At 39.4% G+C, this 25,444-nt stretch overlaps 1 protein-coding gene across 1 annotated transcript in view; it reads left to right on the top strand.

Moving 5' to 3' along the window:
• Positions 1-25,444, top strand: part of IRAG2 (inositol 1,4,5-triphosphate receptor associated 2) — an 87,356-nt gene that overhangs the window by 22,444 nt on the left and 39,468 nt on the right. The window contains exons 11-18 of the mRNA XM_072954585.1: positions 1,175-1,234; positions 1,339-1,403; positions 2,241-2,340; positions 11,325-11,459; positions 12,219-12,320; positions 13,304-13,467; positions 20,564-20,678; positions 21,108-21,270. Coding sequence (XP_072810686.1) covers positions 1,175-1,234; positions 1,339-1,403; positions 2,241-2,340; positions 11,325-11,459; positions 12,219-12,320; positions 13,304-13,467; positions 20,564-20,678; positions 21,108-21,270 — 904 coding nt within the window. The remainder of the gene's footprint in view (positions 1-1,174; positions 1,235-1,338; positions 1,404-2,240; positions 2,341-11,324; positions 11,460-12,218; positions 12,321-13,303; positions 13,468-20,563; positions 20,679-21,107; positions 21,271-25,444) is intronic.

The raw sequence follows: 25,444 nt of genomic DNA, 5'->3' as shown, positions 1-25,444 counted from the left end.
TACCAGTCACTGGCTAGACAGTGTGATGCCATTTTAAATCGTAACAACACAAACAAGTGGGCAGCCATTCATTTTTAGGGAAGAAGAATATATCCCAGATTATTTTCTACTTAGTTTGATGGATTGATTCGATAGATAGATATTATTCTATTTATCCTCGTGTCCTGTGATCATAGCCTATCTGGAAATAAAGTTTTCTGGCTACAGAGATGCTGGTTTTGGTGGCTTTAAGAGATCCAGGAAGGACGCAGCCTAAGTTAATAAACTTCCACATTCCAAGACAGGAAAGTGAAGAAAGAGCAGTATTTCTCTTCTTTTCCCTTCCCTGCAAGTTATGAAGTTTCAAAGGAGTCATTCACGGCTTGTGGACATTGATGGGGATACTGACTATTGTACCAGCATTCTCTCCTTATGGTGTGTGTTCTCATCCTCCGTGTAGTGACATTGTGGTAATGGTGGCTGCTCAGTTCCTCCGTCACTCTGGTCTCTCTGCCACTCTGCACTCCCGCCCAGCATTCCTCGGGCACTTCTCATGTGCCAGACACCATGCTAGACGTGGGATAAGCTGGCCTCACTAGGTGTGGTCAGACACTGACCACATTCTTTGGTCTTGCAGTATAAAACTATGATTTTAACAGGGATGTGGTTTGAACTGGATAAAATTGGATGCTTTAATAATTGATTAGACATTTGCAGGTTAAGTCCGATTTTTTCTTAAATGTATCATCATAATAAATATAATTTTGACTTGAATTTAAGAATTAGAGGGGGAGGGTAGAGCTCAAGTGGTAGAGTGCATGCTTAGCATGCCCGAGGTCCTGGGTTCCATCCCCAGTACTGCCCTTAAAAGAAATAGTTAAATAAATAAACCTTATTACCTCCCTGCCAAAAAAACCTAAAAAAATAAAGAGAATTACCTTTCAGGGTGTGATTCCGTTGGACCAAGCAAACACAGAACATAATACCACCAGTCAGATATAGCTGCCTTGCTGACCCACACTTTTTGTATAATTTTAATCACAAACACAGGCTAGTTCAATTTTCAAATAATGAGATCGGTAGACGGTCTCATCTTTGTGCGTTTACAATTCTGTGGCTCAGACTGATGTCTAGTATATATGATTTGGTGAACTCATGTATTTATTTGTTATTAATTCTCTCTCCCACTTTTCAGAAGGATTTGAGTATAGAAGAACTTAAGTCAACCATCATAGAACACGGAAGCATTATTGAGGTATACCATAGTAATCTCACAGCTCGCAGGGTGGGGTTATTAAACGTAAATGTGAATGTCCCCCTGGAGTAGCACGTGCAGCCTAATGTTGTCTGTGGTTTCAGGGCTTACGAGGCGATAAAAACAGACTGGCTCATGAGTTACAGTGCTTGCAACAGGAGCTCATCATGTAAGTACAGAGCATCCCCTTGCCAGCCTTCTCTCGTGTGCCCCCGCCCTGCATTACTTAATGGAGCTGTAGGCAGTTCTTTGAATGTGCTGCATTCTTTTCTTCTGTAACTTTGTAGGTTTTTTTCTCTGCTTTTCTCCTAAAAGAATAAATTCCTTCACGAGATTTTGATCCCCCTCCCTCACTTTTCTTATACCTTGAGATTAATCCTTCTGAGTGCATGCAAGGCATGTTGTTCTTACCTCTTTCCTAACACACTTTCTTAACAATCGTTGGTTTCTGATGATGTATAGTATGCTAGTCCAGGAATTCCCAGGAGCCACTCAGGTAACGAAGATGAGAAAAGTCAGTGGGGTCAGTACATACACTTACATTAGGGGAATGACAGTGAGGAAAGCACATTATTCAGATGAAAGGGGAGGTGGGGGGCTATTCTGCTTCTTTCCAGATAATTGCTAACATCAAATGACCACATATTCTGATTTTTTGAGGAAAGCCAGAAATCTAGATTTTCAGTGAAAAGTTTAAAAATTCAACTATCGGCTCTAATTCTTAAAAAAAAAAAGTAGCTTGTTTGCAACCACCTCGAGTCACTAGTCCATGCAGCCCCCAGAGGGAGGGCAGAGGCTATCTCTTATTCCCCTCTGTTCTCCTAAGTATCTTTCTCAGTCCTTGGCACACGTGGGTGCTTACTGACTGTTTGGTGATAAACTCTATTCTGGTGACTTAAAACATAATGTTGGAGACATACCTAACCACACTGGACTACTGGTTTGTATTTATTTATTTATTTATGTATTTATGTATTTATTTATTTATTTATTTATTTATTTCAAGAAATGGAATCCAGTTGACCGTTAATGGCGAGCGTAAGAATATCAACTCTGAAGGAGAGAAATCTTTACATTGTGAACTCATTCTTGCTCAGTCTGCAGAGGTCGGTAATTATCATCAAACGGAAGGCTTTATAAAAAAAATCGCCACATGCAATACTTTACTGTTAAGTGAAGGTCCATAGCTTGCTGGAAAGTTCCCGTGACATTTTGAGGGAATCTGTTGATTAGTTTTTAGAAACGAAGTGTGAAGTCTCTTAGCCTGGAAGAATGGATGCTTTTCAAGTTATGGCTAAAACCTCTAGTGAGGCTCGAGCATGGGATTGTGGAAGTTCAGTGAATCTGGATTTAGAAGTCTTTATATTCTTGATATTTTTCAGGACAAACTGCCTGCACTGATTCCCCAGCCTGGGGTCTGAAAGGCAGCAAGTAGAGATCCATGAACCATTTGCAGTATTTCCCCACATCCCCAAAGTAAATGTATCTGCCAAAAGTAAAGATGCTCAGAAACAGCATGAAATGTCTTTGCTTTAGGATATAATTGTACCAACCCACACTAATGACACTGATCATTACATTCTGCACATGAATGAGCATTTTTATATGTTTTTGGCTAATTTCAAAATGGCAACAAGTATTATTGCCTTAAACTCTCCAGTTTGTTATGTAGACCCAATTCTTTATGACATGGTGGAAGCAGTCAAAAGCCTTCTTGGGGGCGAAATGTTGGGACCCGCCTTCCTACTGTATTTTCACTCCTTGGTACTTTCCAGTTTTGTGCTTGTTATGTTAGGAAATGTTTTATTAGCAAATTGCTTTCTTTCATCACTTTGATGGTCTTTCCATGTTGGGTAGATGATGGATATGTCAGACTGTCCTCCTGTGGACAGCCATGGTATGACCTTGAAAGGAGAGAATGTCCTTGGGGCAAATGCTGTTTGAATGTCTCCTGCCAAGGACACAGGGCAGCATATGCTGCCTTCACCTACGGCTGTCTCAGGCAGCCTTGAACATTCTGCTGAAGGGCTGTGCTTTCCCCACATTCTGTTTCAAATACTCATCATTTTTACTGTGTTTTTGAAACCAAGCCAAACTGCCAGACTGAATGAAATGGTGGCAAATCTGCAGTGACAATGTGTTTTTATCCTCAGTCCTCTGAGACAGTAGCAACGCCAAAATGCCAGCCTGTGAACTTGTATAGTTCTGAACAGGGGTTAAAGAGCTGGCAAGTTCTGGCTGTGAGGTTTGCCCCACTAGTGAAATGAGAAGTTTTTTGCCTTCTAATTGGAACCTGGAATGAACTCTATGACCTTTGTCCAACAGAGAGCAAGAAGAAAGTTAAATGTGTTGTTGTCATATATTGAAAATGTGACAGGAGACAAAGACTTTGAAAGAAGTATGAGAAAAAGGCTTTGTGAAACATCATCTGAGAGTTATTCTGTGAATAGAAGAGACACAAGAGAAACCAGTCTATTTTCAGTGGGATTTACCGAGCACCCCCCAACTCTGTGTGTGTGTGAATTTCTTTCCCTTCCCCTCTTTTTTTTTTTTTTACATTTTTATTGATTCATAATCATTTTACAGTGTTGTGTCAAATTCCAGTGTTCAGTACAATTTTTCAGTCATACATGGACATATACACACTCATTGTCACATTTTTTTCTCTGTGATTTATCATAACATTTTGTGTATATTTCCCTGTGCTATACAGTGTAATCTTGTTTATCTGTTCTACAATTTTGAAATCCCAGTCTATCCCTTCCCACCCTCTACCCCGCCCCCCCCCCGGTAACCACAAGTCTGTATTCTCTGTCCATGAGTCCATTTCTGTCCTGTATTTATGCTTTGTTTTTGTTTGTTTGTTTGTTTTTGTTTTTTAGATTCCACATATGAGCGATCTCATATGGTATTTTTCTTTCTCTTTCTGGCTTACTTCACTTAGAATGACATTCTCTAGGAGCATCCATGTTGCTGCAAATGGCATTATGTTGTCGGTTTTTATGGCTGAGTAGTATTCCATTGTATAAATATACCACTTCTTCTTTATCCAGTCACCTGTTGATGGACATTTAGGTTGTTTCCATGTTTTGGCTATTGTAAATAGTGCTGCTATGAACATTGGGGTGCAGGTGTCGTCCTGAAGTAGATTTCCTTCTGGGTACAAGCCCAGGAGTGGGATTCCTGGGTCATATGGTAAGTCTATTCCTAGTCTTTTGAGGAATCTCCACACTGTTTTCCATAGTGGCTGCACCAAACTGCCTTCCCACCAGCAGTGTAGGAGGGTTCCCCTTTCTCCACAGCCTCTCCAGCATTTGTCATTTTTGGATTTTTGAATGACGGCCATTCTGACTGGTGTGAGGTGATACCTCATTGTAGTTTTGATTTGCATTTCTCTGATAATTAGTGATATTGAACATTTTTTCATGTGTTTTTTGATCATTTGTATGTCTTCCTTGGCGAATTGCTTGTTTAGGTCTTCTGCCCATTTTTGGATTGGGTTGTTTATTTTTTTCTTATTGAGTCGTATGAGCTGCTTATATATTTTGGAGATCAAGCCTTTGTCAGTTTCACTTGCAAAAATTTTCTCCCATTCCATAGGTTTTCTTCTTGTTTTATCTCTGGTTTCCTTTGCTCTGCAGAAGCTTGTAAGTTTCATTAGGTCCCATTTGTTTATTCTTGCTTTTATTTCTTCTAGGAGAAAATTTTTGAAATGTATGTCAGATAATGTTTTGCCTATGTTTTCCTCTAGGAGGTTTATTGTATCTTGTCTTATGTTTAAGTGTTTAATCCATTTTGAGTTGATTTTTGTATATGGTGTAAGGGTGTGTTCTAGCTTCATTGTTTTACATGCTGCTGTCCAGTTTTCCCAACACCATTTGCTGAAGAGACTGTCTTTATTCCATTGTATATTCTTGCCTCCTTTGTCGAAGATGAGTTGACCAAAAGTTTGTGGGTTCATTTCTGGGCTCTCTATTCTGTTCCATTGGTCTATATGTCTGTTTTGGTACCAATACCATGCTGTCTTGATGACTGTAGCTCTATAGTATTGTCTGAAGTCTGGGAGAGTTATTCCTCCAGCCTCATTCTTTCTCTTCAGTAATGCTTTAGCAATTCTAGGTCTTTGATGGTTCCATATAAATTTTATTATGATTTTTTCTAGTTCTGTGAAATATGTCCTGGGTAATTGGATAGGGATTGCATTAAATTTGTAGATTGCCTTGGGCAGTGTGACCATTTTAACAATATTGATTCTTCCAATCCAAGAGCATGGAATATCTTTCCATTTTTTAAAGTCTTCTTTAATTTCCTTCATCAATGGTTTATAGTTTTCTGTGTATAATTCTTTCACCTCCTTGGTTAGATTTATTCCCAGATATTTTATTACTTTGGGTGCTATTTTAAAGGGAATTGTTTCTTTACTTTCTTTTTCTGTTGATTTATCGTTAGTGTAAAGAAAGGCAACTGATTTTTGAACATTAATTTTGTAACCTGCTACCTTGCTGAATTCTTCGATCAGCTCTAGTAGCTTTTTTGTGGACCTTTTAGGGTTTTCTATATATAGTAACATGTCGTCAGCATATAATGACACTTTTACCTCTTCTTTTCCAATTTGGATCCCTTTTATTTCTTTCTCTTGCCTGATTGCTGTGGCTAGGACTTCCAGGACTATATTGAATAGGAGTGGTGATAGTGGGCATCCTTGTCTTGTCCCAGATTTTAGTGGGAAGCTTTTGAGTTTTTCACCGTTGAGAACTATGCTGGCTATAGGTTTGTCATATATAGCTTTTATTATGTTGAGATATGTTCCCTCTATACCCACTTTGGCGAGAGTTTTTATCATAAATGGGTGTTGAATTTTATCAAATGCTTTTTCTGCATCGATTGAGATGATCATGTGGTTTTTGTCCTTTTTCTTGTTGATGTGATGTATTACATTGATTGATTTGTGTATGTTGAACCAGCCTTGTGTCCCTGGGATGAACCCCACTTGGTCATGATGTATAATCTTTTTTATGTGTTGTTGGATTCTATTTGCTAAAATTTTGGTGAGGATTTTGGCGTCTATGTTCATCAGTGATATTGGCCTATAATTCTCTTTTTTTGTAGTGTCTTTGCCTGGTTTTGGTATCAGGGTGATGGTGGCTTCATAGAAAGAGTTTGGGAGTATTCCCTCCTTTTCAATCGTCTGGAAGAGCTTGAGAAGGACTGGTATGAGTTCTTCTTTGTATGTTTGGTAGAATTCCCCGGTGAAGCCGTCCGGTCCTGGACTTTTATTTGTAGGGAGGTTTTTAATTGCTATTTCTATTTCCTTTCTAGTGATCGGGTTGTTCAAGTGTTCAGTTTCTTCTTGATTCAGTTTTGGTGGACAGTATGTTTCCAGAAACTTGTCCATCTCCTCTAGGTTATCCAGTTTGGTTCCATAGAGTTTTTCATAATATTCTCGTATGATATTCTGTATTTCTATTTTGTTTGTTGTAATTTCTCCATTTTCCTTTCTTATTTTGCTAATTTGTGCTCTCTCTTTTTTCTTTTTTGTGAGTTTGGCCAGAGGTTTGTCGATTTTATTTACTTTTTCAAAAAACCAACTTTTGGTTTGGTTGATTTTTTCTATGGTCTTGTTAATCTCTATTGTATTTAATTCCTCTCTGATCTTTATTATTTCCTTCCTTCTGCTGCTTTTTGGGGCTTTTTGTTCTTCTTTTTCTAATTGATTTAGGTGGTGGGTTAACTTGTTTATTTGAGATTGTTCTTCTTTTTTGAGAAAGGCCTGTATCGCTATAAACTTCCCTCTTAGCACTGCCTTTGCTGTGTCCCATAGGTTTTGAGTGGTTGTGCTTTCATTATCATTTGTCTCAAGGTATTTTTTAATTTCAGCTTTGATTTCCTCATTGATCCATTGTTTTTTCAATAACATATTGTTTAATCTCCATGCTTTTCTTTTTTTCTCCTTTGTTTCTCTGTTGTTGATTTCCAGTTTCATGGCATTGTGGTCAGTAAAGATGCTTGAGATAATTTCTATCTTCTTAAATTTGTTGAGGTTTCTTTTGTGTCCAAGTACATGATCGATCCTGGAAAATGTTCCATGTGCACTTGAAAAGAATGTATATTCTATTTTTTGGGGGTGTAAAGCTCTGAAAATATCCACCAAATCTAGTTTTTCTATTGTAGTATTTAATTTCTCTGTTGCCTTGTTTATTTTCTGTCTGGAAGATCTGTCTAGTGATGTTAATGCAGTGTTAAAATCTCCAACTATGATTGTATTCCCATCAATATCCCCCTTTATCTCTGTTAGTAATTCTTGTATGTACTTAGGTGCTCCTATATTGGGTGCATATATATTAATGAGTGTAATATCTTCATCTTGTATCACTCCTTTAATCATTATAAAATGTCCTTCTTTATCTTTCTTTATGGCCTTTGTTTTAAAGTCTATTTTGTCTGAAATCAGTACTGCAACACCTGCTTTTTTGGCTTTTCCATTTGCATGGAATATCCTTTTCCATCCTTTCACTCTCAATCTATATGTGTCCTTCTCCCTAAAGTGGGTCTCTTGTATGCAGCATATTGAAGGTTCTTGCTTTATTATCCAGTCTGCCACTCTATGTCTTTTGACTGGAGCATTTAGTCCATTAACATTTACAGTAATTAATGATAGATGTGTGTTTATTGCCATTTTGAACTTATCTTTGCAGTTGAATTGGTATATCCTCTTTGTTCCTTTCTTCTTCCTTTTGTGGTTTGGTAATTTTCCTTTGTATTATCATGGATTTTATTTAATTTTTGTGACTCCCTTGTAAATTTTTGACTTGTGGTTACCCTTTTTTGTAAATCTATTAACCTATACCCGTTTTTAATAAACTGATAATAACATGATCTCAAACCCATCCTACTGTTAAAAAAATTTTAAAAAAGAAAGAAAAAAAATTCTATATTTCCCTGCCTCCCTCTCCCACTCTCAGTGATTTGTATGTCTTCTTTTATAATTTCGTGTTTTCTTTATTTGTAATTCATGAGTTATCACCTTTCCAGTTGTACGTTTCTCATTTCTGTAGCATCCTGCTGCTTTTCTATTTAGAATAGCCCTTTCAATATTTCTTTTAGCATGGGTTTAGTGTTGCTAAACTCCTGCAGCTTTTTTTTGTCTGTGAAACTCTTTATTTCTCCTTCTATCCTAAAGGATAGCCTTGCTGGATAAAGTATCCTAGGCTGCATCTTTTTTTCATTCAGGGCTTTGAATATATCTTGCCACTCCCTTCTGGCCTGTAGTGTTTGTGTAGAGAAATCAGCTGAGAGCCTTATGGGGGTTCCCTTGTAGTTCACTCTTTGCTTTTCTCTTGCTGCCTTTAGAATCATTTCTTTATCCTTGACTCTGGCCATCTTGATTATGATATGTCTTGGTGTGGGTCTATTTGGGTTCTTCCTGTTTGGGACCCTCTGAGCTTCCTGTACTTGGATATCTGATTCCTTCTTTAAGTTTGGGAAGTTTTCAGTCATGATTTCTTCAAAAACCTTTTCAATCCCCTTTGATCCTTCTTCCCCTTCTGGGACCCCTATTATGCGAAGATTGGGACGCTTTATATATCCCATAGGTCCCTTATGCTATTATCATTATTTTTTATTTGCTTATCTTGTAGCTCTTCTGAATGGGTGCTTTCTGTTGCCCTGTCTTCTAGATCACTAATTCGTTCCTCTGCATTAACTAGTCGGCTTTGCACAGCTGTTAGATCATTCCTCATCTCTGTCATTGAGTTTTCCCATTTTGCTTGGCTCTTCTTTATAGCTTCAATTTCATTTTTGACATATTTTATTTCTCTAAGCATTATCTCTTTTAATTCCTTCAGCAATTTGATCACTCCTTTTTTGAAATCTTGATCTAGTAGGCTATCGATGTCTATTTCATTGAGCTTTCTTTCAGGGGATTCCTCTTGTTCTTTTAATTGGGAAAGGTTTCTCTGCTTCTTCATCTTGCTCATACCTCTCTGGCACTGTGGTTTATGAAGTATCAGTTGTCTATTTTGGATCTTAAGGATTTTATCTATCTAATGCCTATTTAGGAATAGAACTTAGGAAAAAAAAGAAAAAAAAGAGAAAAGAATAAGAGAGAAAGATTTTTAAAAGAAGGGAGAAAGAGGGTTTGAAAACAATGTATAATGAATAATAGAAGAACGGGTTGTAGCAGAGTATTAATCGGGTGGAGAAGTCCTTTTAAAACCTTAAAAAAAAAGGGGGGGGGGGTGGGGAGATGAATATATGTGTTTGAAGCCTGTGTCTAATCAATAACAGGACATCAAAACCCAAGAGAAATAGAAATGAATTAAGAAGTAAAAATTAAAAGAGTAATTGAAAATAGAACAGGTAAAAACCGATTAAAACAAAACAAAACAGAAACAAAAACAGAAAACAAAAAAACAAAACAAAGCAAAACAAAAACCAAAAAAAAAGAAAAAAAAGGGGGTTGTCGGTGTTCTCCTGGAGTCTGTGTGCTTTTAATGTGAAGTCCTTCTGTCTTCGTCCTGTTTTGGAAGCTCAACTTGTTTTCATAGGCCCTCCGTTGGCGCCCTCTTCTGTGCTGCTCCCAGCACCTGTCGGCAAGCAGATCGCGCCTCCTCCTAACACGGGGTCAGATGCAGCTCTCCTCTGCTGCGGGCGGGCGGGTCACTGCCCCTCTGGATGCCGCAGTCAGATGTTGCAGACTGGCCAGGCAGGAGGGCGGGTCGTGCCCCTTCCCAGCACCTCGGTCAGGGGTTGTGTTCCTGCCCGACAGGCGGGGGGCCGCTCTCCCCCTGCCTGCGCCGCCAGTAGCTCCGCTGCTCTGTGCGGCTGCGCGCTCTGCGCCGGCGCTCCGCCCTGGTCGCGCTCCGCCCCGGTCCGCGCTCCGCCCCGGTCCGCGCTCCGCCCGGGTCGCGCTCCGCGTGTGGGCTCGGGGAAGACCCAGGGGCAGCCTCGTCCCTGCTCCGAGCCAAGACCCAGCTGCTTGTTTGTCTTTGTGGAGCAAGTTCTCTGGGGTACCAGAATGGAAGGGTCCTATCTGCCCAGGGCTGTAGGCCCGTCTCAGTCTGGCCCTTGAGGCTGCTAAGCCCTTCGGTGCGGACGCAGGTTTCGTCTCTGCCCCCGCCTGGGTGTTAAGCGCCGGAGAATATGGCGGCTCTGCCTGGGCCCCGCCCCTCTTCCCCTGAAAAGTTTCTGCGTGTTTTCAGAGATGGGGGTATGCACCCTTCCCCCGAGAGCACATCAACCTTGCTGTTTTATGGAGGGTCCAGGTTGTTCTGTCCTGTACACCCACAGCCCCGGCGCCCAGCCCCTAGCAGTCCCCCGGAGTTTCCTCCGTGCAGCCGCCCCCGTCCTCCACCCAGATTATGCAGCCTGGCCCTGCCCGCTGCTGCCGGCCCGTGTCTCAGGCTGGGTGTCGGGGGGGACGCTCTGTGCCCGTTTAACTTAGTTCTGTCAGACAAGGGCTGCTCTGTACAGATCCGAGCCTCGGAGGCTCCCCCTCCGTCCCGCTGGCCTCTCAGTTGGAGAGGGGAGACACAGCGAGCAAGCGCCAGTCCTCCTTTGCCGCTCCCTCCCCGCGGGACCCGTCCCGCGCTGCTTTGCCTTTTGTTCTTTCTTTTTTCCTTTTCTCCTACCAGATTTTTGGCGTCTTTATCTTTTGAAGAGGGCGATGATCTGTTGGAGTTCCGCAGGTGCTCTGGTTGGCTGAGTGGGTCTGCAGATGTGGGTCTTGGTGTATTTGTGGGAGAGGGTGGCTTACAAGCGTCCTTCTACTCCGCCATCTTGCCCGGAAGTCCTTCTCCCTTCCCCTCTTTTCGTAAGATTAGAGCCAAAGCAGTTTATATCACCCGCATGTAAATGTTATCTACTGGACACATAAGATTCCTTAAGAATGAATAACTATTAAGTTGAAGCCATCCAAGAGAGAAAATGGAAACAGTTTTGGGGGCAAGGTAGGGAGGATTTCATAAGACTATTTAGAACTATTTGATGGGGATAATTACATTGACCCATGGGCATCATTTTCACAAAATAAAAATAATGCATGTTCTTTATTAGGATGACAGAGTTGTGGACATTTTGGTAATTGTTTCAGAACAATGAAACTGAGTGGCAGTGCAATTTAATCAGCTTGTCATCTCTGGACGTGACGATGGACCAAGAAATGCCACTGTTACTGGGAGAACTTGAGCAGCAGGGGGTGGAGTTCACAGCTACGCTTCAGAAGCTGGTATTGTATAACACTGGTGTACCATGTGGTTTCACTGGGTGGGTGGGAACTTCTGCAGCTAACTGACCTACAGCCTGTTTGCTGAGCACAGGCAGATCTGTGTTGAGACCCAGATTCATCTACTATGAAATGAGAAGACTTTTCTCAAACCTTCCTGACGTGGATTTTCTATTCTAGGTCAATCAGGACTAAAAGGTTGACTGTTAGGGATGGATGGCCTGAGCTGATTTTTCCTACAGATTAATCTTTAGTATCAAAGGGCTGAAGACATGGTATCTATTGAACTGTTTCCTTTCTGCTAATGGCTAGTACCTCTTTCTCTATTTTGATTTTTGATGGAAACTCTAGATGGTCAGAGAGAGCAGAGAACAACATTTTCATGTTGGTATTTCTAGTCCCTTTCACAGTACCCAGCATGTAGTAGGTAACATTTAGTTTGATGAATGACAAATATCCATGAAAATACTTGTTTCCTCCTGTTTGAGATGGAAATGAAAATGGGTAAGTTTTGTTCTGGAAAACAATTCTAGCTGTATGTATTCAGCATGTACAGAGCACCTGATAAGAGTTAGCACCTGTCTACTCATGGCAACATCCTGGGATAAAGGAAGGTCACTGGGTGGCATTAGGTGACAAGGAACTCTCTCTGGTGGTGTCTGGAATTAACCATATAGAACTTTGTGTAAATTACTTCTTCTTATATAATAACACATGCCTTTTGCCTGAATTCCTGGTTGAAAATGTGGAACTCTTTTTCAGCATGAAGATGTTTCTGAAGTTGAAGCACTCATTGGAAGTTCTCTACAGTGGGTAACTGATCCAGAAATTACTCTGAAAGAAAAGTGGGAGAACAAGCTTACTGTGAGTGTTCTATATTTTGAGAATTTCCTGCTATTTCTTCTACTTTCTCAACCCAGGTAATACTTATTATACACAGGAGCACTTCTAAGTCTTTATTGCAGTGCTCTGATGTCTCAGTCTGATTATGTGTGTAGAGTATGTCCGGGGATGTGTATGGGTGAGAGTAAGAGGGTGATGATTAGATAAGAGTGTGTGAGTGTGAGGATATGTGTTGGAGAGACAAAGAATAAATAAGATGATTTAATTCAAGTGTATTTTATTTGGACCCTCGTGGGAACTGTCTAGTCTAACCTTGGATATTTTTTAGTCTAGCAAAATTCTCTAACTTTGATAGAATTGTTATTGTGCCAAAGAATCTTATTCCTGGGACTCTGACAATTTTATTATAACAGAAAGTAGCAGAACATTGGAAAAACGGGAATTTTTTAGGTAACTATTCAGTTTTGTTAGAAAGGAAATGAATTAAAAGAAATCTCTAATTTATCCATCACTTAATGATCTCTGCTTCTTGACTGCCAGATGACTTCCTAACATCTGTCAGCCCCCTAAGTTAAGCTAAAGCAAGAAGTAAACTCTGAAAACTCTGGAATATTAATTTCCATCCTTTTGCCAAACTAACCTTTTTTAAAAGTTGCCTTTGGATATGCTAGTGAACAGATACTGATTTTACTGCATTTCCTAGTCCTATTCTGTTCTAAAACAATCGTGATTATTGATAAAATGATCACTTATCGTAAGAAAAAGAAAACAAAGCTCAATTTTAGGCACACTGTGGGTACCCAATATATAGTTGTTAAATTGAGATAATCAATCCACAGGATAATCAATCTTTAGGCAACCGAGAATCTGTTCAATTAGAAGTTTAGGGTCCAATAACAGTGAACTCTATTGAGATGGGAATGGCCACAGCATGTTACACTGCCTGCTATATCTTTATATTTAACGTTGGAATAGTGGAGTTTGTTCTGTGACTTTTCTTATAGGAATTCAAATCTATCATGGAAGAGAAACTAAATCTTTGCATATTAATGCTGAGCAGCTTGAGAAACCACAAAGAATCACTTGATAAAGAGTTTGTCAAACTGATAGAGATTTTGAAGCAATTCAGGCTGGAATACTTTTATTTCAGAAAAGAATTTCTTTCCAGGTGATGATCATTTATATGTAAGAAATCCATGCTTTATATACGTAACATGTTTGTGATTGTGCCATGGCATTCAGTTTATTTTTTTCTAGTTGTATGCGTTGATTTCAGATGACACTTCTTCAGGAAGACGTTTTGTCTGACAATTTTGAATTGTGAAATGGCATGAAATTGACTTAAATATCCAAAATTGCAAGTAGTAAATTTAAAAACCTATGGAAAGCCATGTAAAGAGTTTTTTCCCCTAGAGAAGGAGTTTGGAATCACAGAATATAGAATTCTTTTAACCAGAATGTCCCTTAGAGATTGTTTAGTAAAACCTCAGAATTTTACAGAGGACTGCAGCAAAAGGATGTAAAGTGAATTGATGAAGACCTGAGAGTTATTAATGGACACATCTATGAATAGCTCTCTTACTGGAAGGACTTGGTGCTGGGGCTGCTAACTCCTACCCTACTGGGCTTTGTGTTCCACCTTAGTATACAATTTCAAGTAAAAGGAGTCATAGAGAATAGGAGACTCTAAATGTAAAATAATTTGCAATCTTATCCTTCCTCTCACCTTGATTCTCATGTTTTTTTGGGGGGGTGGGGGGGACTCTTGAAATTTGTACACTGTAGACCACATACTGAACAGGCACAGAGATGATATCTTTTGTTAACCACTGTTTCTATAGCTGCTAATACGGTACTGAGCATCCCCTTAAGAAATGCTTCTTGAATGAATGAATGAGTGAACATCAGTGTATTTTGAATTTGAATAAAGTAAAAGGAAAAGATGTACTTAGAGGCCAAGGTTGCTTAAAGAAAATAGCAAGAAGGAACTGTTTTTATTCCCCCCAAATAAGGGAACTAGATATCAGAGAGAGGTTAATGCCAGAAGGAACTATCAAGAAGATGATCTGTTTTCCCTAAGGGGCCAGGAGCCAGACTTCCCCGTAGTGGTAAAGATGTGGTTTAAGTAGATACGCAGCTTCCTTACACAGATACCATCTTCACAAAAGGGAACATGGAAATTCTTCTATTCAGCCACTAAGAACTATTAGGAGAGAAGCCTGCACTGGAGTCATCTCAGAGTAGGTGAATCTTCTGTGTTATCCTATTAGACACACGAACGGCCCAGCTGAATAACAGTAGGTGTGATTTGTCGAGAGCTCACTGTGTTCCGTATGACATGAATTTATCTCTAGAGAGGTGTAGTAACTTGCCCAAGGTCACACAGGTGGGATCAGGTACCAGCTTGGATCAGACTTAGGTATGTTCTACTTCAAAACCTATGTTCTTTTCAAGTGTTAATCCCCTACCATCTCCTCGTTAAAATCTAATATAGTATTTATTAATAATAATCCTAGGAACCTAGCACTGGGTAAAATAATACTCATCAGTGTAAGGATGGCTTAGCTCCTGCCTTCTAAACATAATTTGAAAGAAACAAAGCCATGTAGAGGCTACACACAAAGTGATTTGGCTTTGGGTCTTAACTATGAGTAAGAAAATGAGTGGAGTATTTTCTGGGGATGAGAGAGGTTTCTATGTTTAAATGAAGTAGGAAATATTTATTAAAGGGAAACTTTCAGGAGTTAGCTGTTTGCTGAGGAGGAGAAAACTTCCATTTTGGTGCAGGATAAAGAGATTCGGTGCTGAGGAATGGAAAGAATTGAGTGAGTCAATGAGAGGCAATAAAAGAAAAACAGTGTTCTTGGAGGACTTGGTGAGAAAAGCATGTCTTCATTTGTACATGGTTTTGTGCAACCCAGTGCCGGTTCTTTGCCAGCTTTCTTTTCTTTCCTAAATGCTAGGGAATTCTAGAAAATAGAACAGAAATTTCTACCTCCATCAGACTAACATCTATTAAAGGACACAGATAATGTACAAACATATTATATAATATAATTCCAGGCAGTAGTAAGTGATATGAAGAATCTTAAAGCAGGATAAGAAGACTGAGAATGACCAGGGGCGGAAGGACTTAATTTTAGAAAGAATGGTCTGGACATGCCTGTCTGAGGAATGGTAAACTGAGTAGATAGCTAAATGGAGTGAGAGAGCGAGCTATGTGATGATCTGGGGAGTGTTCTAGGCAGAGGAGATAGCTAATGCAAAGGCCCTGGGGTTGTAATGAGCTTGGGAAGTTTGAGCAGCAGCAGGAGGCCAGCATGGCTGGGGTGGAGTGAGTGCTGGGCAGTGGTAGGAGATGAGGTCGGACAGATAGGCAGGGGTCAGGTCCAGAGCCTTGCAGTTCATGTTTAGGAATTGGGATTTTATTCTAAGTGGATCAGAAGCTATTGGAAGATTATAAGACGAGAAGTAATATGACTTGTGTTTTGAAAAATCATCCTGGCTTCCAGGGAGAGAATTGTCTATATAGTGAAAGCAGTGAGAAGAGGTTTTTTTCAATTACAGATCACCAGTTAGAGATCCTGAAATCAATTTACTGGATTATGACCCATTTTTACAAATAAAATATAAAATATCAGAATACAACGCACATAATAAGAGTAAGTAACATTTCATAAAGCTTTTGTTTCAGCTACATGTGTGTATGTGTGTGTGTGTGTGTATTTTGTTGAAATATAAAATATTTACTGGGTTATGATTTTAAAAAGCCACTGAGTTAGGTGCTATTTCAGTAGTCTAGGTGAGGGGTGTAATGTGAGCCAGGGAGATAGTTGTGAAGGTGATAAGAAATGGTTGGATTCTAACTATATTTTAAAGCTAGATCAGATCTGACATACTAGTGAGTTAGATGTGAGAATACAAGAAAGAGAGAAAGATCATCTCTGTAGATGACATGATCTTATATATAGAAAACCCTAAAGACTCCACAAAAAAAAGAACTAATAAACAAATTCAGTAAAGCTGCAACATACAAAATCAAGACAAAAAAATCAGTTATATTTCTATGCATTAACAATAAGCCATCTGGGCAGCAAGGGGAAAACAAAGAGTGAGTTACAAGGGAACCCCCATAAGGCTCTCAGCTGACTTCTCTACACAAACACAAACACTACAGGCCAGAAGGGAGTGGCAAGATATAGTCAAAGTCCTGAATGGAATAAAGATGCAGCCTAGGATACTCTATCCAGCAAGGCTATCATTTAGAATAGAAGGAGAGAGAAAGAACTTCACAGACAAGCAAAACTAAGAGTTTAGCAACACTAAACTCACGCTAAAAGAAATATTGAAAGGTCTACTCTAAATAGAAAAGAAGCAAGATGCTATAAAAATGAGAAACTCATAAGTGGAAAGATGATAACTACCATGAATTAAAAATTGAATAAACACAAAACTGTAAAAGAAGACATCTAAATCATTAAGAGTGGGAGAGGGAAGCAAGGAAAGCCACTGTGGAAAACAGTATGGAGATTCCTCAAAAGGCTAGGAATAGACCTACCATAGGACCCAGAAATCCCGCTCCTGGGCATGTATCCAGAAGGAACCCTACTTCAAAATGACACCTGCACCCCAATGTTCATAGCAGCACTATTTACAATAGCCAAGACATGGAGACAGCCTGGGTGTCCATCAACAGATGACTGGATAAAGAAGATGTAGTATATTTATACGATGGAATACTATACAGTCACAAAACCCGACAACGTAACACCATTTGCAGCAACATGGATGTTCCTGGAGAATATCATTCTAAGTGGAGTAAGCCAGAAAGAGAAAGAAAAATATCATATGAGATCACTCATATGCGGAATCTAAAAAAAACCAAAAAACCAAAAAAACCCCACAACAACATAAATACAAAACAGAAACAGACTCATAGACATAGAATACAAAGTTGTGGTTACCAAGGGGGCAGTGGGTGGGAAGGGACAGACTGGATTTTAAAATGCAGAATAGATAAACAAGATTATACTGTGCAGCACAGGGAAATATATACAAGATCTTGTGGTAGCTCACAGTGAAAAAAAATGTGACAATGAATATATGTATGTTCATGTATAACTGAAAAATTGTGCTCTACACTGGAATTTGACACAACATTGTAAAATGACTATTACTCAATAAAAAAATGTTAAAACAAAAAACAATAAGCCATCTGAAAAGGAAACTGAGAAATTTATTTAAAATAGTATCAAAAGAATAAAATTCTTAGGAAGAGCTTAATTAAGGCAATAAAGACATGTACACTGAAACTATAAAACAGTGCTGAAAGAAACTTTAAAAGATGCAAATTAATGGAAAGACAGCTTGTGTTCATGGATTAGAAGACTTAATATTGTTAAGATGTCTGTAATACCCAAAGCATTCTACAGATTCAATGCAATTCCCATCAAAATTCAAATAGAATTTTATTTTACAATAATAAAAAAGAACAACCCCAAGAAAGAGCCAGGGTGAGGGACTATGATGAGTGCTCGTGTGCCAATTCAAACCATCGTCTTTGTTCTCAGTGCCCCCTTGGCATCTACAGGCCCCCCAGTTTTGTCTGCAGACTGAGACAGGTGGATAGAAGCTAGTATTTTGGGCAGTCCTCCGCAAAGTTGGAATGTTGGGCACAACAGCCCAGCTCTTTCTTGATCCAGGGAAAAGCTGAGAGATGGGGAGTTCCCAATATTCATATGGAACTACAAAGGACCCCACATAGCCAAAACAGTCTTGGGAAAGAAGAACAAACCTGGAAGTATCACACTGTTTTCAGAGTAAGTTACAAACTATAGTGATTAAAACAGTATGGTACTAAGCTAAAAACAAACACATAGACCAATGGAAAAGAATAGATTGCCCAGAAATAAACCTATGCATATATGGTTAACTGATCTTCGATTAAGTTGCTAAGAATACACAATGGGGAATGGATAGTCTTTTCAGCAAATAATATTGGGAAAACTGGAAATCCACATGCATAAGAATAAAGTTGAACCCTTATCATATGCCATATACAAAAATGAACTCAAAATGGGTTAAAGGCTTAGACATAAGGCCTAAAACTGTAAAACTCCTGGAAGAAAACTTAGAGGAAAATTTTTATGACATTGGTCTTGACAATTTTTTGGATGTGACACCAAAAACACAAGCAACAGAGGAAAAAATATACAAGTGAGTCTACATTAGACTAAAAAGCTTCCACACAGCAAAGGATTTAACAGAGTAAAAAGGTAACCTGTTGAAGGGGAGAAAATATTTGCAAAACATATGTCTGAAAAGGAGTTAATATTCAAAATATAAGAACTAACAAAAAACCCAACCCAGTTAAAAATGGGCAAAGGAATTGAATAGACATTTTTCCAAAGAAGACATAAAATTGGCCAACAAGTATATGAAAAGATGTTCAACATCACTAGTCATCAGGGAAATGCAAATAAAAACCACAATGAGTCATTCACAATGATGAATGAATCACAATCACACCTGTTAGGAAAGCTAGTATCAAAAAAAAAAAAAAAAACCCAAGAGATACTAAGTGTTGGCAAGGGTGTAGAGAAATTGAAACCCTTGTATACTGTTGGTGGGAGTGTAAAATGGTACAATTGCTATGGGAAACAGTTTGGAGGTTCTCAAAAAATAAAAATAGAACTACCATATGATCCTGCAGCCCCACTTCTGGGTACACATCCAAAAGAATTTAAAGCAAAATCTCGAAAAGATATTTGCACACTCATGTTCATTGCAGCGTCATTCACAATGGACAAGATGTGGAAACAATCTAAATGTTCATCAGTGGATTGAATAAATAAAGAAAATACAGTGTATAGATACAATGAAATATTCAGTTTTGCCACATGTGATAACATGGATGAATCTTGAGGACATTATTCTAAGTAAAATAAACCAGTCACAGAAAGGCCAATACTGCATGATTCCACTTTTGTGAGGTGTCTAAAATAGTAACTTACAGAAGCAGAGAGTAGAATGGTGGTTTCCAGGGGCTTGGGAAGGGGGAATGAGGAGTCATAATTCAACAGATATAAAGTTTTAGTTACACAAGAGGAATAAGTCCTAGAGATCTGTTGTACAACATTAAGTCTATAGTTAACAGTACTGTATTGCACACTTAATGTGTTAAAATGGTAGATCTCGTGTTAAAATGGTAGATTTCATGCTAAATGTTCTCACCACAATTTAAGAAAAAGAAAAAACTGACTACATGCTTTTGAACGATGCTCAGGAGAATGTGTGTTTTAGGTAGTTTTTATTTTTAGTTAGGGTTTTGTTTGCTGGTTTACCATAGTGGTAGAAGCATTCTCTGAGACCATCCTTGTCTCTCCCATGGTCCTTCTTGTAATCAGGGCTGGGTTTTGTCTTAATATTTACGAGACCCACTAAAGGCTTAAACCTGACAATGTCTTCCTCACTGCTTTAAAACTCCCAAAGGTTATCATCCCTTTGAGCCAAGGTCTTTATTTGGGTCAAGTTGTTTCCAGATAGTCATTGATATATGGGTATATAGCATAGTTTTAATAATCTCATCAGCTAACAGATGCATTTTTATATATTTGGGGGATCAGGGTTGAATCCAAAAGGGAAGTAATATAACAACACTGAGAGACTGGGGGGTTAGGAAGAAAGGGAGGGGCTTTAGAGAGGAGAGGACTGCAGTGGAAATACTAACAGGTAACTTTTATCTATTCTTGGGAGCAGCCCTTCCTTTCTCATGGTACATATTAAATAGCACGATTGACAATTCTTAAGGTTAAGTTCATGAAGCAAAGCGTTTATTTCTAATTTTTTTCCACTCTTTTTTCTTCTTTTCCCTTTCTCCCTTTTCTGTTCCTTTCTCTTTTTTTGGAAAAAACTAGCTGTGATGTATAAATATTACACCTGTCACAGGGACCTCATTGTAGAACCAATGTAGCTAAGTGTTATGACTGTAGCTTGTGGGGAACTGAATATTCCAGTGTGAAATAGGAAACTAAATGTCCTTATCTATAAAGTTATGTTATCAGGCTAAGTGAGCAAGATGATGGTTTTCATTAAAATTCCGTATTTGTGAAGCATTTATCTATGTATAAATACTTTCACTTTTTCCTCTCTTCTCTGAGGAAGTGTATTAAGTTTGAATTTGTCATAACTTCCCAGGGGTGACTCTTAGTTGAAAAATGTCACTGACAGCTTGTGGTTTGAACTTTTTTTTTTTTAAACTCCAGGCAGAAACAACTAGAAGCCATCACACAACTGCAAGAAGATGCTGTCAGCCAAGAAGCCATCTTCAGGAAGAAGGTCCAAGAAGCCAGCCAATGGTTGGAGGACGCAGAGAAGCAGGTAGGATGGCCTTTGACTACATTATATGCAAGGGAAGGCTTCTCAGATGTTCTTAACACCGTGAAGTAAAAATGGAGGAGGAACAAGAAAACAAAGAGGAACTGCGAAGTTCAGTCCCTCTCGAGACGAGCAGTGAGCGGAGGAAGTAAAGGGGGAGTTGTAAGAGGCGGTGTCAACAGCCTGCTGATGAAAGAGGCAACTTTGCAGAAAGAGGCAACTTGACATATCAGGACAGCTGTAGAAATAGCTCAGGCATACGAAGCCCATGCAAACACAGAATTGCAGAAGTTCAGTGGAGGCTTATCGCTTCCCTGAGAAGAAAAGCACATTTTCACATTTTCAGTTTCGTGTGCACAGTCAGGGCGAGCACTCAATGGCTTTCCTTCTCGGCCACCCTGCTAAAATTCAGCATTAACTGTCCGTATCCAGGTGGAGGATGGAGATCGGGCAGCCCACTCTGCCAGTGAGAAAGCTAAGCCTTTGCGGCATAAATTAGAGGGAGCAATTTCGGAACAACGGAATCGCCAGACTATAAATACTGAGTTAGTGAACTCTTGCCAGACACTTGAGCAGAAGACGAGAAAACCGAAAAGTGAGTAGCAGATATCTGTTTTGTCCGAATTCAGTCCACTTTGAGGTGGGGCAGAGGATTACAGCCCTTTTTCTGGATTACAGCTGCTGTATTTTTACTGCATTCATGGCAGTGAAGTGGTTCCAGAAGGCAATGCTGTGGGCGTTCGGGGAGGTCTGCCTAGTGGCTAGGTGGATGGATTTAACCATTAACTTTCCCCTTTGGTTGTTTATTAGAAGCTGGATTTTTCCATGACTGTTATTTCTTTAAAAATTAAAAAAAATTCTCAATATCTGTAAAAGTAAACATGGGGAAAAAATCTTGTATGCGTGGGATAGTTCAACTTGCAAATTGTTTACATATTATACCTTGATTTTATTAGCCAGTTTGTACCCACCATATGGTAGAAAAGGTCCTGCCTCTCTGTGTTCATTTAAGCAGGAATTTTAGGCTTGGGCAAAATGCTTATTAATTCCATGTACATCAAAATATTAAATATGTATGAAAATTCTTCAAAAAATTTAATGTGCTCTTTCCATATGTATATTTTGCTTTAAAAATGAGACTATTTGTCCTTTTTCTTTATTACCCAAAAGTAGATAAGTGTTTACTGAGGATTTCGGTGAGAAGACAGTTGTCAAAATTCATATGTCAGATTATTTTTAAGCTTATTTTGTTCTAGAAACACAATTCAGGAGAAATAAAGCTTATCTCTATGACCATTTATCAGACAACCAGCTTCTTGTGCTAACAATATAAATGTTCTTTTTATAGAAAGTTATTGATTCAGGTAATGCCTAAATACAAGGTTAAGGTAAGCTAGAGGTGGAAGTTTTTAGACTTGGGTTTCTTTTGAATTTATTGTACCCTTTCTACTGTTATTCAAGAAAGCTGTTTAAGAGGGTAGAGGAATTGGCTAGTTCTAAAATAGCAGTGGTTATTCAACATTTTATTATTATTATTTTTAAGCCTCGAAGAGCTTGCTCATTTTTAATAACTCTAAGTATCATTTTACTTTGCTTCACTCTGTCAGATAATACGAAGCATATTTTAAATTACATCATCTATATGTTACATTTTGTATTGGTCAGAGGACACTGGAGAAGGTTCCCTTGTGGCTAGAACTGTTGGTTTTGAGGCACGAACATGAAGGCATTCCAAATTTGGTTTATGGTGTGTTCGTTTTAGACCCAGTGCTTAGAGGAATAATCTTTCGATCCAGTTACATTTATCTTTTATTACATCAATGTTATACCCCATAGTTTCAGACAACTAGGAATTTATCCCTTCCTCCACTCCCCCCCACGCCATGATTTGTAGTACTTTCTTGGAAAAGTCAACTTTGTAAAATCCCGAAGTAGACTTCCTGATATTATGAACTGCTGTTGTCTTACCAGTCTATCCTCAGGGAATACGTGGTCCAAATACCATTTAAAACAGAATGTGAAAGCAGCTGCTCTAGGTTGAATGCGTGAACTTTTTCTGGCTGGATAAAGTAGGGTGCATGCCTCCTTTCCATCCTAAATCACTCACAGTCTGCCAGGCTTTATGATCTCCTTTACTTGTTTGTGTCTCTTGCTGTCCAAAGAAAGCACACATATCAAGATTTTGCTCTTAAGACCCTTTGCTTATGGAGACCTTTCTTAAAATGCCCTTAAAAATCAATCTTTGCAAGAAGAGGGGAAGTTAGGTAGCATGTATTTTCGAAGTTCATATAGCAGATTTTCCAGACAGACCAGGAACAAATGTCAGCGAGGAAGAACAGTTATCACACAAACACATCCTCACACATCCCACCATGACCACTGCCACCACACACTGTTTGAATTCTGAGTCAGACATTGAATTCTGAGTCAGACGATAAAAATATTTAAATCCATTTAGTTCTTGTGAAACTTCTTGGTGAGCTTCATAAATGCATGAAGTGTTTAAGGCAAGTTGCTTTCGGTTGCATCTGGGAACGGTTCATTAGCAAATTGCATGGGGGCGCAGCTGTTTCGTCCAAATGCTCAGGTCAATGACGGTGCTCACAAACTGGACTTGGGAGGTTGTTTATGACATTTAAATGCTGAATTTAATGCTGAATAAATAATATTGTTCAAGTTTTCAGTTGCCGCAGGACTGGACTGATCTATGAGGGAATTAGTGTCCATGCTTGCCCCATGAAATGTGCCATTAGAACTACTAAATTTCTTGAATGGTTACTTACATATTTTCTTTCTACTGCTTCTTTATATGTATCTAAGTATCTTGTTAACAAGAGCAATATTGGAAGTATAAATGGATATTTGCTTTAAAAAGGAAATCTTTTTAGACATAGGGTAGGCATACAACATATTAGGGTGAATCCACTGTGCAAAAAGCATAGGCTAAATGATCTAACCCAAGATGTCACCCTTTCGCTATCCGTCTTCTTTTTGCCCCTATTTCCATGAAATCTTCATTGAGTCACTCATTCAATAGACAGTGAGTGAAATCACATATATTTCCTTTAGAAACCAGAAATATTTCTTTGGGGAGGGAGCCTAAGAAGATCTTATATATTATAATTCCTTACTTGAACATAGTATCTGATGTGAACTTTAGAGACGCCGTTCACCTAGATGAGCTCACTGGAAAATCTAGCTTGCTGTTCTTAGCACGGAGGGCATGAGGTACGGGACAGCCAGCAGCCGTAGACCTTTGAGGATGAATGCAGGACGAGACCCACGTGTCCTGGGTAGTCAGTATGCAAGAAAGGAATGCAATAGGAAGGGGCATTCAGGAGATGGAGACACTTAAAGTGTTGGGGTAAGGACCAAGGAGAAGAGCAAAGTCAGATATACCTTGCTGGACAGCTCTGATAGGATGGGAGCTGGCATTTTCCCAAATTATAGGCATAGATATGGATGCAGTGATGTAGGACTCAGTATAACGTAATGATAAAGAGCCTGGGATTTGAAGGTAAACCTACGTTCTGACACTAAGTCTACAAAAGACTTTGATAAAGTTGGGCAGATCACTTTACCTTGCCGAGCCCTCATACCCTCTTCCATATGGAAAATACCATAGTGGTTCATTTATAAAGAACACAGCAAATGCAAAAGAGTAGCTAGTGCTTGGCCATGCTGGGTACAGTCTGTTCTGCTAGAGCAGGTTTCTGTCAATCACCTAAACTACCTCATGCACCACTGACAAACGGGTAATGACCTGGGAGAGCAATCTGGACGTTTCATTCACAGTTTTCCTGGGCTGAGGATCTGGAGTGGTGGGAACAGAATTAAAACCTGCAGCAGGAAAGGAAAAAGCCCCCAGCTTGGCTGCTGACAGGCAGCAGGAGCCTTTCAGCTTCATTTTAAGAAAATTAAAAACCAGCGTCCTTCACCTGGGCCTCCCTCCCACAGAGGTGCCATCCCAGCCGCGAAGAGAGCTCTCATCTCCTGCCGGGCGGCACTCCCTCCTGCATTTGCCTCCGCGGCCCTGCCGCCTGAGGGTTCCACTTCCACCTGCGTTTTCTCAGCGCCCTACCAGCGCTGTGCCATTGAAAGTGTCACCAGCATCTCCCCTCTATTGTTCTTGTGCATTTCTAGCATCCTGGGGGTCAGCCTTCAGCTGTTTTAAGTTGCACGTCTCAGTGATCCAAGTTCTCTTCCTAGGTACTAATAATTTAGTAATTGTGTTGTTTGTTGCATATATATTTTAGGGTCCCTTCCAAACCCTGTTTATCTCATAGATCACAGTATTTTGTTCTTGTTGTGGTTTTAAAGTTCTGTGTTATCCATGCATAATTAACATAGCATTAAATGTTCAGATCTGAAGTGTACTGTTGAAGCAGTTTGACAAATGCACATTGAAGCACAGAACTCCTGCAACCCCAGAAAGTTCCCTTGTGCTGCTCCCCAGTCTCTCCCCACTCCCACCTCCGCCACCACAAGGAACAACCACTCATCTGATTTCTGTCACCGATGAGTTAGTCAAGCCTGTTCTAGAATCGAGTTATACAGTAGGTACTTTCCTCTGTATCTGTCTTCTTTCCCTCAGCACAGGATTTATTTGTGTTGTGTCTGTCAGTGGGATGCCCTTTTCATGGTTGGGTCATATTTCTTTGCATGAATATTCCACAATTTGATTACCTCTTCTTCTACTATTGGACATCTGAATTATTTTCGGTTTTGGGTGGTTAGGAAGAAAGCTGCCATTAACGTGTGTGTATGGG

The sequence above is a fragment of the Vicugna pacos genome, chromosome 34 (assembly GCF_048564905.1).
Source record: "Vicugna pacos chromosome 34, VicPac4, whole genome shotgun sequence".
In the NCBI taxonomy this organism is placed as follows: Eukaryota; Metazoa; Chordata; class Mammalia; order Artiodactyla; family Camelidae; genus Vicugna; species Vicugna pacos.
Note: the sequence above shows the minus strand (reverse complement) of the source record. Positions and strands in the feature narration are given on the sequence as shown.